General features: G+C 38.1%; 1 protein-coding gene across 1 annotated transcript in view; it reads right to left on the bottom strand.

Moving 5' to 3' along the window:
* Positions 1-289: 289 nt before the first annotated feature.
* LOC124623160 (scaffold protein salvador) overlaps positions 290-14,105 on the bottom strand; it is a 54,750-nt gene continuing 40,934 nt past the window's right edge. The window contains exons 8-11 of the mRNA XM_047148955.1: positions 5,962-6,148; positions 3,163-3,335; positions 760-925; positions 290-666 (exon numbers count right to left, since the gene is read on the bottom strand). Coding sequence (XP_047004911.1) covers positions 549-666; positions 760-925; positions 3,163-3,335; positions 5,962-6,148 — 644 coding nt within the window. The 3' untranslated portion in view covers positions 290-548. The remainder of the gene's footprint in view (positions 667-759; positions 926-3,162; positions 3,336-5,961; positions 6,149-14,105) is intronic.

The raw sequence follows: 14,105 nt of genomic DNA, 5'->3' as shown, positions 1-14,105 counted from the left end.
AATAAAATTTTCATTATCCAGCAGCTTATCTTGGTGAGTATGACAAACTTCATTTATTTATAAGCTATTGGACAGCCCCTGCTTAAAATTTACTAAAATATGTATCAGCAGCCTGAACCAACATCATTAAGTAACAAACCTTTTTTATGTGCAAAGGTTTATATATGTTCACCCCTTCTCCTCCTCTTCAATTCTCCATTCACACTTGCATAATTTCTTCCCATCATAAAAAGTTTTATCTTCAATTAAACCATTTCAACTGTTTCATCAAAGTTTTAAACAATGCTATTTATAAAAATAGTGGTTACATCAAAGAGTTCCCATTTTATACCAGAGTAATGCTTTTTCCTCTCTACTTTATATCAACCCTTCAAGTCCACATAATATAATATACTCATATATACATACCACATACACAAATAATCACTAATAGAAACCTAACAAGTGGTCCTGCATTTTAAAATATACAAAATGTTTCAATACTTTCTTCAAAATATAAGGGTGACTAGTTCTCTCACTGAAAAATGTCACAAAATAACTTTTTAATGTTATACTTTGGTCTCTACATGCTGAGACAAAGCTGCTTCTTTCAATAGCTCTGTGGTAGCTCCCGACTGTTCAGCAGCAGCCGTCAAACGTCGCTCAATTTCAAGCACCAAGGAAGCCCTGCAAGCAGATATACATTATCCTTCCTATTACAATATACGGCTCAATTTATCCCACAATAGTTATACCAAGAATAAAATTTACTATACAAACCTGTATGCTTCATACCGCATTACTATTTCCTCCAGTTCTTGTTTATATAAACGTGTTAACATGGCACTAAAACAATCCAATTCAGGTAATCTGAACATTTCCCATCTCAACTTGTGATCCAATTCTTTTGATGCTCTGGAGTACACAACTAACCACTGCGGTATTTCTGCCAATGAGAATTAGAATAAATTTATTAAATAATTTTATGCAAACATGTATAATACAAAACACACCCATTTAATTATGAGGGTTATTTTTACATGACAAACATCAAATGCAAAACACTATGGATAATTTCGTATACCAAAAATTAATACAACAGCAAGCAAATGTTTACTGAAATTGAGTACATTTTAGTTCCAGTCTTCTAAATACAGGAACTTGTCATAAAGAAGGAAAAGTGCTGTTTGTTGGGATGGCCACACACAGGGCTGACTTCTTTTCTGGTCGTAATGGAAGATGGTTTTTCTCCTGGAGTTTGTTGTTCTGATGACATACCATCACCACCTAAGGTATGTTCCTCTTACTTTATTAGTGATTATACATTCCCTTGCATGTTCGTTTTTCACACTCACAAAGCACCACATTTTCATTTCCACCCCATGCAGTGCTTGTTCATATCCTGTTTTGGTTGCTAAGTATTATGAGCTGCATACATCCACCAGGCAAATGACTGATCTATGAACACCCGTAAGTGGTTTGGCATTTTCCTCTTACACAGCACTCCAGTGACTTGGCACTATTCCAGCCACAAGTAACTAGTGCTCAAGGCTCTGTTAAAAGTTGTAAGATAGCTGAAGTATTGAAACTGTGTACTTTTGCTGAGTGGTTAGTTCTATATAACAATGGTGCCAGTAGTTAAATGCCCACATTCCAGGGAAAAGAAAAAAAAAAAAAAAAAAAAAAAAAAAAAAAAAAAAAAAAAAAAAAGGGTTCAAATGGCTCTGGGCACTATGGAACTTAACTTCTGAGGTCATCAGTCGCCTAGAACTTGGAACTACTTAAACCTAACTAACCTAAGGACATCACACACATCCATGCCTGAGGCAGGATTCGAACCTGCGATCGTAGCGGTAGCGCATTTCCAGACTGTAGTGCCTAGAACCCCTCAACCACTCTGGCCGCCCATCCCAGACATTCAAGTTTTTTTTTTACTTAAGCGATTCAGGTCAGGGTCTGATTTTTTTTTCCCCAACTGTCAAAAAATCCCATCATCAGTATATACCATCCAAGAATGGTATGTCTTAATATCTACTGTTATTGTGTCCAGACACATAATTAACAGGAGGTGTGAATATGCAGACCCTTGGTGCACACCAACACTGAATGGTACATAAGGTGAAATTCCAGCTGAGCAGTGAACAATACTATTAACCTTGTGGTACAGAGACTGGACAATGCTCATAGGCTTCTGGAGTGCTTTATATGGGTTGGAGAGAAACCTTGCAAAACCTTTCTTGAGGTCCAGAAATTTCAGATGTAATAGTTATTTTGTTTATCAGCATTTTTCTGCTAGCAGAAGGGCTGCATGCATTGTATCTGTTTTTCTGAGGCTTCTGAAATTTGGACAATATTTCATAGATAACTGCCATAAAATGCACACAAAAAGTTTCATTTAACATAGTGTGTGGGCTGCGTAGTGACTGGTGTAGTCACCCTGATATATTTTAATAGTGATACTAGTTTGTCAGTCTCAGATAAACTGCCATCAATGATGCTATTGGGCAGCACAGTAGAAGTTTCAGCTGTTCTTCATCCTAGCATCTTCAGTACTTCAAATGATATGTCATCTGGTTCAGACATCTTGCCTCTAACGATATTTAGTTGAAGTGGTTGGAAAAGTAAATGATCCTGCCACATGAGAAGGGTTTCTTCATTGAGAAAGGAGAAACTCAGCTTAAATTCACCATGAAGTATTTGGCATTTATGAGTATTCAGTGACAAGCAAAATAAGAATGAGCTCGGATTATGGAACCTCCACTATTGTTGCTGTTGGCGACATTTGAGCAAACTGTAACAGGTGAATTGAAGTATCAAAAGCTGCATGCAAATGGACACCAAAATTGTTGATAGATCATTGGAACACTGCACTTTCATCTTTCAAAGATGCCCGGGCAATGAGGTGCCTATCCATTTTCATACACCTCTGGTGGTGGTATGCTTCTTAAGGTTTAGAAGTTACTAAACCACTGGAAGTTCTAAATGGGCTGAAACATCAGACAAACACAATTCTAGAAAAAACCACCTCAAGCAATTTCTAGAAAACAGAAAAAGTAGACACAGCAAAATTAAATGACTGATACAATGAAAAGTAACTCTACTTCTTTTACTCACTAGTATCCTCACAATTAACAAATCTACACAGTGTGTTCATCCCATATAAAATATTCAAATTTGACTCACCTTCATTCAGATAAGGATTTGCAGGAACAAGTACACTGTGAGGATGAAAATGAGTATGTCTTGGTGGTGGTGCAAGCATTCGTGGTTGTACTTCCATCTGAACTCTTGCCTCTGGCTGGTAAATGTAATGTGGTGCACAAGGATGTTCGTATTGTGCTTGTCGGGTTATATGACTGAAACAAATGAGTTATGTAAGAAATTCAGCAAAACAAATCCAGTCAAATCACATTCTAATACAATATTTACATTTCAAATGCCAAATGTTCTCAATGTTTTCTGTTGTCTCAATAGTGTATGTACATTACAATTGCTATCATTTTTCGTATCTACACAGGATCTCTCTCTTCGCAGAATGCAATTCTAACATTTTAAAATGTAACTCATCTGACCATCAGTGGACACACATTTATTCCCTGAATACTGTCATTTGAATATTGAGCTTGGCACTACTTTGTAAATGATAGAATTAGGTAGTATCTCACTGACATGGAGAAAGAGCTATATTATTCACAACACAAACTATTTTTCAGTGACATTTTAATCCCATTTAAAGAATTTTCTCTCCCACCTTAAGTTTAACTACTAGCTCTCTTTTTTTATAACCTTATAAAACCAGTGTAGTTATTTCAGCAATAGTTTCACTTTATCAACATTAGATTAATTAAATTATACTGTAATTAAATTTCAGAAGCTATTACTTATCCAGGGAGGAGTGGGTGTAAACTACAAGTAATCTCCAATACTATTTTTTATAATATTGTAGGTCCAGCTAATCTCTGAGAAAACATGGAAACATTTCGTAACTTCAATATACAGCAGTTAACATGTCATTTAAAATGCAACGAAGTATTTATTCACAGCCATTTTTCAAAAGTTCTGCAAAAATGTGAAAACTATTAACAGCATTTCTTTATTTCTACATAGCCCACCCCTGGTAGCTAAGTGGTCAGCGCGACGGAATGTCATACCTAACGGCCCGGGTTCGATTCCCGGCTGGGTCGGATATTTTCTCCACTCAGGGACTGGGTGTTGTGTTGTCATTATCATCATCATTTCATCCCCATCGACACACAAGTTGCCGAAGTGGCGTCAACTTGAAAGACTTGCACCAGGCGAACAGTCTACCCGACAGGAGGCCCTAGCCACATGGCATTTCAATTTCTACATATATAAATGAGTGCATCCCAAAGTGGAAAACACACTTGCACGATGTAAACAAATCATGTTAAGACATCATGGCATGGAAAGAAGCCCTTGGCATAATGTGTAGAAGTACTGCTGGTAATTACTGGGTGAGAAAAATGGCCACTAATATGACTACTTTTCCTGAACTAGTAACTGTTTCTACCACTACACGTTGCATACTTATTCCTTTATTTCCGAAGTATGTTTCTACTTTCAGTTGTTTCTTGCTGTCCTACACAATTAGTTACCAACTGATGTCTTTTGATAACTGCTAGGATAATTCAGCAACTCATACTTGCATACAGAAGGCCAGAAATTTATCCAGTTTCATTTCTTACTCTATCCCTTTCCCAAACAGATTTTTTGAAACACTAATTTGTATCAGCGTTTTAACTTTTCGCATGTCAAAATGTGATATACATAAAAACCTTCTAACACAATACAAGTGAGACTCCATAACCAAATGATGGCTATAATACCAATAATGATAAATCAACATCACTGATTATGTAAATTGAAGGGGAAGGGGGAACAAAGGAGAGAAAAAGGTAATGAACTAATGATATCAGCTGCATTGGAACTGTGTGTGGAATGAGCAGTGATGAATGAAAATGTGCACTGCACCGGGACTCAAACCCGGGATCTCCTGCTTACTAAGCAGTTGCATTAAACATTGCACAACCCAGACACAATGCTTATTGCAAATGTGCAGCCTATCTTGGTATGCTCACCACCCGACTCACATTCCCACCTAACACTGCCTATCAACAGTCCCCATCCATGTCCATGTCCTCCATGCCCACTAATTTTAGATTACCATTGGAGGTCGAATGTAAATGTGCATCTACAATGAAGGTTGTGGATTTATTGTCCAGCAAAGTGAATTAATTACATCACTGCATGGTGTGTGTTCTTTCAGACATGTCCAAAAGAACAGACGTCACTCAGAATCCACAGCTATGATACGTATTATGTAAATGGAAAGGGGGCAGGGAGGAAAGGAAAGAAAAAGTAAAAGGAAGAAACTCTACAGCTGCAAGAGCTCACATATTAACCACATGTTTTTATAAGTGGTCAACCAACCAAATGTACCAAGGGAAACATTATTTGCTAAATCAGTCAGCTACTACTACTATTTTTAGCCTTTACTTTTATAATGGGAAATATATACAAACTTGAGTCTAGGCACTACACACTTGTTAGTGTTACCTATTTTAATATACTAATGCACATCTGTTTGTTTTAGGCGGACCAAATATGGTAATGTCACTGGCTATTCAGCTATACTTCATTCCCATCACCACTCACAACAGATATTGCCAACATACAATTTGAGGTTGGAGCATAGAGAACCATTTGTAAATTTTCACCATTTTCACTACACCACAGGATTAAGCAGAAGTCTTAACCTATCTCAAGAACCAACTATCAAGATTAAAAATTAAACTTTCTCATACAGCTATACAGCACATATTAGCAAAAAAAAAACACAAAATCCTGCACAAATGTTTCAAATATCAATTTGATTATGTGCTGATTATATTAGCAGGAAGGCTAAGAAATTTAAGTACTAAAAATTGAAATTAGCAGTCAGTGCATGTAAAATAAACTTACTTTACATAGTAAACACCATATTCAGGGGATTCTATCCTCTCCCAACCTGTTGGGAGCCCTTCCTTCTCCAAAGGATGACTCCAATGAGTTGTTTTTGTATTGTGGTCTATGTAATACTTTCGACCTCTCATTGTATAATCAACAGACCATCCAGGTGGCAGTGGCAACTCTTCTGTCTGATCAATTGCTGTAACAAAGCAAAAAATTAACTCATTATAAATAATGAAAGTTATATGAATTATTCAATATGATACTTAAAAGCTACACTGATTTTAAAATCTTGTACCCTGTGTTTTGTTAAACTGAAAATTCAAACTGATAATGATAAAATAAAATCATCAATTTAAACTAATGAGACTCAGAGTTCACAACAATATAAGTATCTGCTGTCTGATACTCAATAGTTTATAAACTTTATAGCTAAATGAATTAAGCTTAAAGGAAAACATTAATTATCTGACATAAAATACATGAACCTGTGGAAGCAAAAAACCACGTTTAGAATTCGTTAGGATGTATTTCTTGATATTTTACCAACAAAAAACAATGTAGTGGCTCCAGTATCTTAGTTATAGTTCTAAAGGGTACTGCTTGATGTTATATTTATATGTGGAGTTGAGGATTTCTGGAGAGGGAGGGAGGGGGGAGGGGAGGGGGAGAGGGGAGGGGGAGGGGGGAGGGGAGGGGGGGGAGAGAGAGAGAGAGAGAGAGAGAGAGAGAGAGAGAGCTAGACATTATCACCAACAGGACCAAGGTTTTCATCACATGTAAAAAACACACACAGAGTCACTGCCATTTCTGGGTGCTAATAAATATTTGCAAAAAATATTTTTTTAATATGTCTGCCACACTTGAAATGATTTTTACTGTTTTACAGCTTTGTGTACAACTACTGAAGGTGAAACAATAAAACTTAAATGCTTCCCCATATCTTCACAGCATGGGATGAGTGGCAGGTACACTGGATTTTATGGCTTATTGGTACCTGTTTTAAGCTTCCTGGCAGATTAAAACAGTGTACTAGACCAGAAGGATACATGTTACAGTCCCAACCTGGCACATAGTTTTAATGTCAAGAAGTTTCCATAAGGTGCACTTGCCCCTGTAGTGTGAAAGATTCATTCTGGAAACAATCTTGTATTGAGTAACTAAGTCAGTTCTTTGCAGCATCCTTCCTTCCAGAAATGCTAATCCATCAAGGTATGCAGGAGAGCATCTGTGAAGTTTGGGAAGTATGAGATAAGTAGTGAAGAAAGTAAAGCTGTGAGGGCTGTTCACGAGACATGCCTGGATAGCTCAATTACTGAAAACACTGATAAGCAGCTTTCCAGGTTCAAATCCTTATGCAGCAGGTATAATCCACTAGGAAGTTTTAGATTCTCTCATATCCATCCAAAGAGGTGACAGAAACAAATCAATTACCACGGAAATCCATGAATTACTCTTGTGATCAGACTGTACCTGAAGTTTTATTCCCAAATGTGAAACTCCCACATTAGTTAATAAGCACGGGGAAGATGCATCTAGAGACATTTAACAGAAGTGGCATACTTCAACAAAAATCAAGGATGATGCCACAAATATCTATGTTTCAATTACAATGAAAACTTGGCAGAATATTTCAGAGCTGTTTTCCACTCCACACTGTTTATGGATCTATAACCTTATGTGACTGCTCTTGCAAAAATAGGTAATCTTCTTGTTGACACTGATTATTATCGACAGTTATTCTCCAATTTCTCCCAGTGTATTAATTGATCAAACTGTCCACTGATGTGCTAACAGTCACGGTCTCAAGCGAGCACACTATTTCAGTTATACCACACATCCCCATCATCAAGTGTGCTGACAAAATTACCTCTTTGACGAGTGTATAAGTAACTGAAAGCCCCACCCCCTGCCCCACCATCTCCTGCAGGATGTGCCCTGTACACAGTCTGCGCCAGAGGGTGCACATCAGGCGGCCAGAGAGGTGGTTGTATTGGCAAGTGTGGTCAGCATCTCACTACTGATTTCCAAGCACTGCTGAGGTAATAGACAAGAAGACACTTGTTAAAGAAAATGAACTGGCAGCCAGGATGGACAGAGTGCCAACATCCGTACTACAAACCCATGGCATTCTCTTCACCAATGTAGCCACCTTCAGCGTAGACAGTGTACAGTGACCCACACGAGATGTGGGGTGAGGGGATATAAGTCAGCCTTTGCACCCTGGTCAGTTCATATGCACACCTGACAATAACGTCATACCTGAGGGCCAAAATACTGTCCCTCTGTGGTTACTGCCGGTTACACACGTGGTAAACATCCGGAAATAGTTTCGCGTTCTGCAACTATGCACTGCCATCAGCTGCTTGTGACACATTAAAATTTCTGTTGGACCGGAAGTCAAACCAGTGAGTGGTCACGTATCATGAGTGGTCACCTAACAACTTTGGCTATAGAAGCATGCCTCCTGGACTGATCCAAACTTCCACATGTCACTGAGTCACACACCCTTACACTTTCAGTCTTTGCGATTCCCCAACAGATTAAAATGGCAATATGATATTTGCCTCCTTGTGTGGGAATCACAAACTGTGTGAGCATAAGAACTGTGACTACATGGCAAATGGAAGATTGACCAGCCCAGCTGGCATGCTTGGACAGCCAAAATGGTAGTAACTCACGGTATACAGGAAACCCAGGTTTAAGTTTGAGTCTGGCACAAATTTTAACATGTTACAAACAGTTGACGTCAATGCACAGTCGCAGAATGCATTACATAAGTTACTGGTGACCTGAAAAATTATCGGTCTGGTGTATCTAAAATGAGCAGTTGTTTATCAGTATATTAAAACAGGTAAGAATAACGTGTGTGTGTGTGTGTGTGTGTGTGTGTGTGTGTGTGTGTGTGTACACTCAAACTCTTCCTATTACGAAAGTAAAAGCTAAATAAAAGAAGTAGTAGCTGACTGAGTGTGCAAAAAATGCTTCTCTTGACACATTTGGCTGCTGATCACTAACAAAAAACATGGAAGGAGCAAGCCACCCTGAGAACAAGGAAAAGGTGGTTAACATAAGAACTTTTGCAGTTAAACATGACTGTTTTTATCGAAGGTTAAGAACAGTAAGAAACAGCCAGTAACAGGCATTAAAATTTGGGCAGAAGTCCAGATAACACACAAGAACTTGAAACCTATCCCACACTCATCTCACAGTTATTTAAAACAAAGAAATAATCAGTACCAAGAAAAATGCTGCTCTCTTGTCAGAATATAAAATGTGATGATACTGCTGGGTTCCGCAGCAGAGGAGGTGTCTGTGGGTCACAAGATTCTCCTACAAAAAAAAAAGTAATAACACCTGGGATAGCACATGGTATTATTTATTTATTGATCCAATAATCAGTTGCGTACACTGCTTGCACATGTGATATAGGATAGTGGTAAACCTAGTTAGTTTACAATACAGTAGTCATTTTCACTACATTGTTGACAACAAAAGTGCATAATAATGTAGGTTGGTGTACTACATTGCTTCTACATGTGATAATAGCAGTTATTAAGTGAGATGACATGATAAGCACAATGTAAACTATATTATGAATTGACAATTAGTGAAATTTGGTAAATGAGGTTTACTTATTATGATGTTCCATAAACTCAGACAAAGAATAGAAGCAGTGGTCAAGCAAAAACTGTTTTAACTTTATTTTAAATGCATTTAATGTTGGTATGCATTTTAGGTAAGAAGACATATGGTTATATAACATAGCTCCAGAATGATACACTCCTCTTTTGCATAAGTTTGTATTTACTGTGTTCCTTTGTAGGTTCATCTTCCGTCTAGTTTCATATGTGTGTGTATCATAGATGTGTTTGAAGCGATTTTCCTTTTTTAAGATGCTCCCTTTTGTGAAAATTGGTATTTCGTATATATACAAGCAAGGCAGTGGCAATATTTTCAGAGTTTTAAAAAGGGGTCTACAGGAATCCTTACATTTAGCTTTTTTTATCACCCTGATAATCTTTTTCTATATTTTAAAAGTTTTTGTAGTATCACTATTTTCGTTTTAAGTGTCCACTGCTGCCTTCTCAGACTGGTATTTCCCAATATTCCAACATGGCTTGGTATCCAATAGAATGATATTTCCTTCCCTCCCACTGCAGTAAGTAAAGAATACCTTCAAGCTGTCCCACCATTATGTCTGCTGGGTATATTTATTTCAGTAGGGCACTTCTGGATTCACAGTAGATAATTATTAGATCATTTTATCCCACATGCTCCAGTACATTTGGATTGTATACAGTTCCACATCAAGAACTATAAACCTGTCTGAAAATCTAATCCTAATGACACGGTCAGGGGAGATTATCGAGCAGTCAACAGTAGGGCTCTTATTAAAAGTGATATTGTAAATAATTGTAAAATGTTGCAGCTAATCTAAAAGGAGTAAAGTTTTGCTTTTAGAAATAAAATCTAGCGTACAGGATTTATTGTCCTTTGTCAACTTTAAAACTGGCCTATGCTTCACTACTTACGAGGGAGGATACTTGGTCCAAACATTCAGCTCCACCGAACCAAGCCTGTTAAATTATTCCTTTGCTCTATTGCCAAATTGTCTTGTTGCTCCTTTGGAATTTATGCATATGTTCTACTGGCACAAATGAAAATTAAAGGCTGGATAATGGAACTGACCAGACCTTATGTGCATGTCACACCATGAGGAACTTCTGCCTGTTGGTTAATGGTGATTCCCAGGCTCAGCATAAGAAAACACACACACACACACACACACACACACACACACACACACACACACACACACACAGAGAGAGAGAGAGAGAGAGAGAGAGAGAGAGAGAGAGAGAGAAATTTGAAGCATGTTGTTTTTAGCCCTTAATTCCTGCTTTCTTAATTACTGTTACTAAGCTATAGCCTCCAGATTAGACAACAACAAAAAATATGTTCACAAAGAGAATCAGATAGAGCTCCTTCCCCAGATTCAGGAAGGAGATGTAATTGCTTCCCTCTAAGTATGAAAGTGTGAATCATTGTACTAATTTTTGTCATGAATGCTATTTGTTCTCTCTGGCTATGTGCATTTTTGTCTGAGCAATGTAAAATGCTGCAGAGGTTTAAGCAGGTGGACTGCGAAGGAACTTGCACAATGCCACCCACTTGTTCTGATGGATAAATGACATTCGTTGCTCATCTTCCAGGTTTAAGAGGGCTCCAAGGATATTAGTAGCATTGTGGATGACAGTAATGATATGTTCTACCGTGTTGTCGATGTTGGCTTTGTGTCTGAATATAGACAATTTGCCCACAGAATGCACTGTGCACTGAAGTCTCTGGGGAGGAGAAAGTGACAACTTAGTTTGTTGTGTTATTCATAGATTCATAACGAGTGAGATAAAGGAAACATAGGGCTATTCTTAATGATGTGCCTACCTCAATAGCTACTGCCTGAAGTTGAGTGGTGAGGATAATGGCTACAGAATGGCATGTATCATGGGTGAATACTGCCAGTCCACACACAGTCCTCCTCCTTGTGGATATTGAAGTGTTAGAAACAGGTTTTTCTGAAGGTCTGACATGCACCTTTCCTGTTTTAAAAGTGAAGCCATTAATTGGAAGAAATTTTCTTTTACTCAGTTTATTTTTTTGGTTAGGCGTGTTGGAAAATGACATGTATTTCCAATTTAATTTCAGAGTAATCCATATCAGTTACTGCTGATTTTCTAACTGATGATTTTGTCCCTCATTGTGAATAACTACTATTTTTGTTGTTACATTGGCTATTCCAGAACTGTTGAACTCATCCGTGCCCGAAGTTTAGTGACCCAGGCTTGTGCCATTAATTTATTAGTGACCTCTGCTGGAATATTGCCATTGCCTTGCTTGTATATACACGAAATACCAATGTAGCTACAGTCTTATTAACATGGGCATTGTGTGTGTGTGTGTGTGTGTGTGTGTGTGTGTGTGTGTGTGTGTGTGTGTGTGTTTATTTGCTGCCGTCTTATTAACATTTGCTTGTATATATATGAAATACCAATGTAGCTACAGTCTTATTAACATGGGCATTGTTGTGTGTGTGTGTGTGTGTGTGTGTGTGTGTGTGTGTGTGTGTGTGTGTGTGTGTGTATTTGCTGCCGGTATTTGCCGGCAGTACTGACTCATTACAGATTTTCTCAGAGTGGTAGTCACAGGAATACAGTACACAGTGAGCTACGAAGTCTGTTATTCATTTTTTTGTGCCTCAGTCCACAAAGTTCTATTGGTCACCAATCTTCTTCTTCTTCTTCTAAATATACCTGGAAATTCCTATGCCAGAGTGTTCACTTAAGCAGTCTACACTGAAGTCTGGCACTGACCATGATTATTCTACTAAGTGATCATCTAAAAATTGAGCACTATGCGACTTAACTTCTGAGGTCATCAGTCGCCTAGAACTTAGAACTAATTAAACCTAACTAACCTAAGGACATCACACACATCCATGCCCGAGGCAGGATTCGAACCTGCAACCGTAGCGGTCGCTCGGCTCCAGACTGTAGTGCCTAGAACCGCACGGCCACTCCGGCCTGCTAAGTGATCATCTCTCCCACATTTTACCCAAGTTGCCTTAGCATTAAAACCTACTGTTGAGTGACTATATATTTGGCATTTGCAGTACTACTATAGATTGATTCTTAAGGTCTTACCTTCTGTCACATAAATCTGAGCTTTAATGTGCTTCTGTTACACTTTCCACTTCCCATGCCATTTGAAGTTCAACATTATCCATATCCATGACTTCTCTATAACTTATGATATCCTTATTGAAGTTCAAAGCTTTTTTTATGCTTACTGAATACTGACCCAAATCCTTAGTGTTCAGAAGTGAGGTAGCTTTCCAAAACACAGCAATCTGAATCACAAGTGTTCCCCATGCAAAGCAGCAATATTTTACAAAGTTTTATTCACAAATAAGAGGGACATTTTCTCGAAGTATACTTCTTTTCCATCACAAAAATATCTTGACACTAATGTGGCCTATTATAACAATCAACATTTGATTTTTTCCAATTCATTTTCAGGGGGACTATTCTGTCAACCCATTTTAGTTGGGTACTGAAGATCTCTAACAGCCAAACTACCACTGAAAGATTTGTTTCTGTGTTATGAGGACCCACATATGTTGCCACGAATACTTAGGAACCTACACGGCCCACAGGCCGGGGCAGGAGCTCAGACCTCTCATTGACCTATCACTGAAAGATTTGTTTCTGCATTTATGAGGATCCACGTATGTCACCACAAACAGTTACAGACCTGTATAGTCCCCTGGGGGTCTCAGCCAGTGATGGCAGAGTGTGGTATAGCGAAAGGTTATATTTGCAGTATGGAAAAACTTTGGGCCAAGATCACAATCCACGTCCTTTAACAAGTCGCTCAATAATTCCTCTTACAGGTATCGTATCTGGAACCATGGTGATAGCACATCACACATCTAGCTTCTTATGTACAGGGTATATATGTGGAGGGACTGATGACCGTCGCAGTCTGGTCCCTTTAATCCCACAAACCAACCAACCTATATATGTGGACACGGAAAACAATTTCTGCATTTTCCCAGATTTCCCGATTAAAAATACAGTGGAAAAACACTTTTTCCTGGGTGAAAACACACTTCTCCCCCGGGTGAAAATGAACTATATCCCAGGTGGTAGAACATTTTTCTTTTGTTTTGAGTGACAATATACTTTCCATCTGAGCTTTAGAACTTATCAATCCTTTTTTTGAATGGTACAGATTTTATATACTGGCATAGAAATTCCCGGCACTTTAGGAAATGAAATCTAGCAAAAAACAACGTGTTTCTGACTTATCTTTGATGTGCAGAACCATGTACAGTACATTGTGTATTTTCACACTACAAAAGTACAAATATGAATTCCACTAAGTACAGCACACTAGCTTTTGACACCTTGAAATCTAAATTGCGATGCACTTTTGTCAGCCAATCACAGCTCCTGTCACCATTCAGTTTTGATTATCCAATGAAATGTCATCTTAAATTATAGCTCAATTTTGATTACGTTAAGAAACATGAAGTATTTGATATTTCAGTTGTTGTTGTTGTGGTCTTCAGTCCTGAGACTGGTTTGATGCAG

This window comes from Schistocerca americana, chromosome 1, assembly GCF_021461395.2.
Source record: "Schistocerca americana isolate TAMUIC-IGC-003095 chromosome 1, iqSchAmer2.1, whole genome shotgun sequence".
Classification (NCBI taxonomy): domain Eukaryota; kingdom Metazoa; phylum Arthropoda; class Insecta; order Orthoptera; family Acrididae; genus Schistocerca; species Schistocerca americana.
The sequence above is the reverse complement of the archived record's forward strand: the minus strand, read 5'-3'. Positions and strand labels throughout refer to the sequence as shown.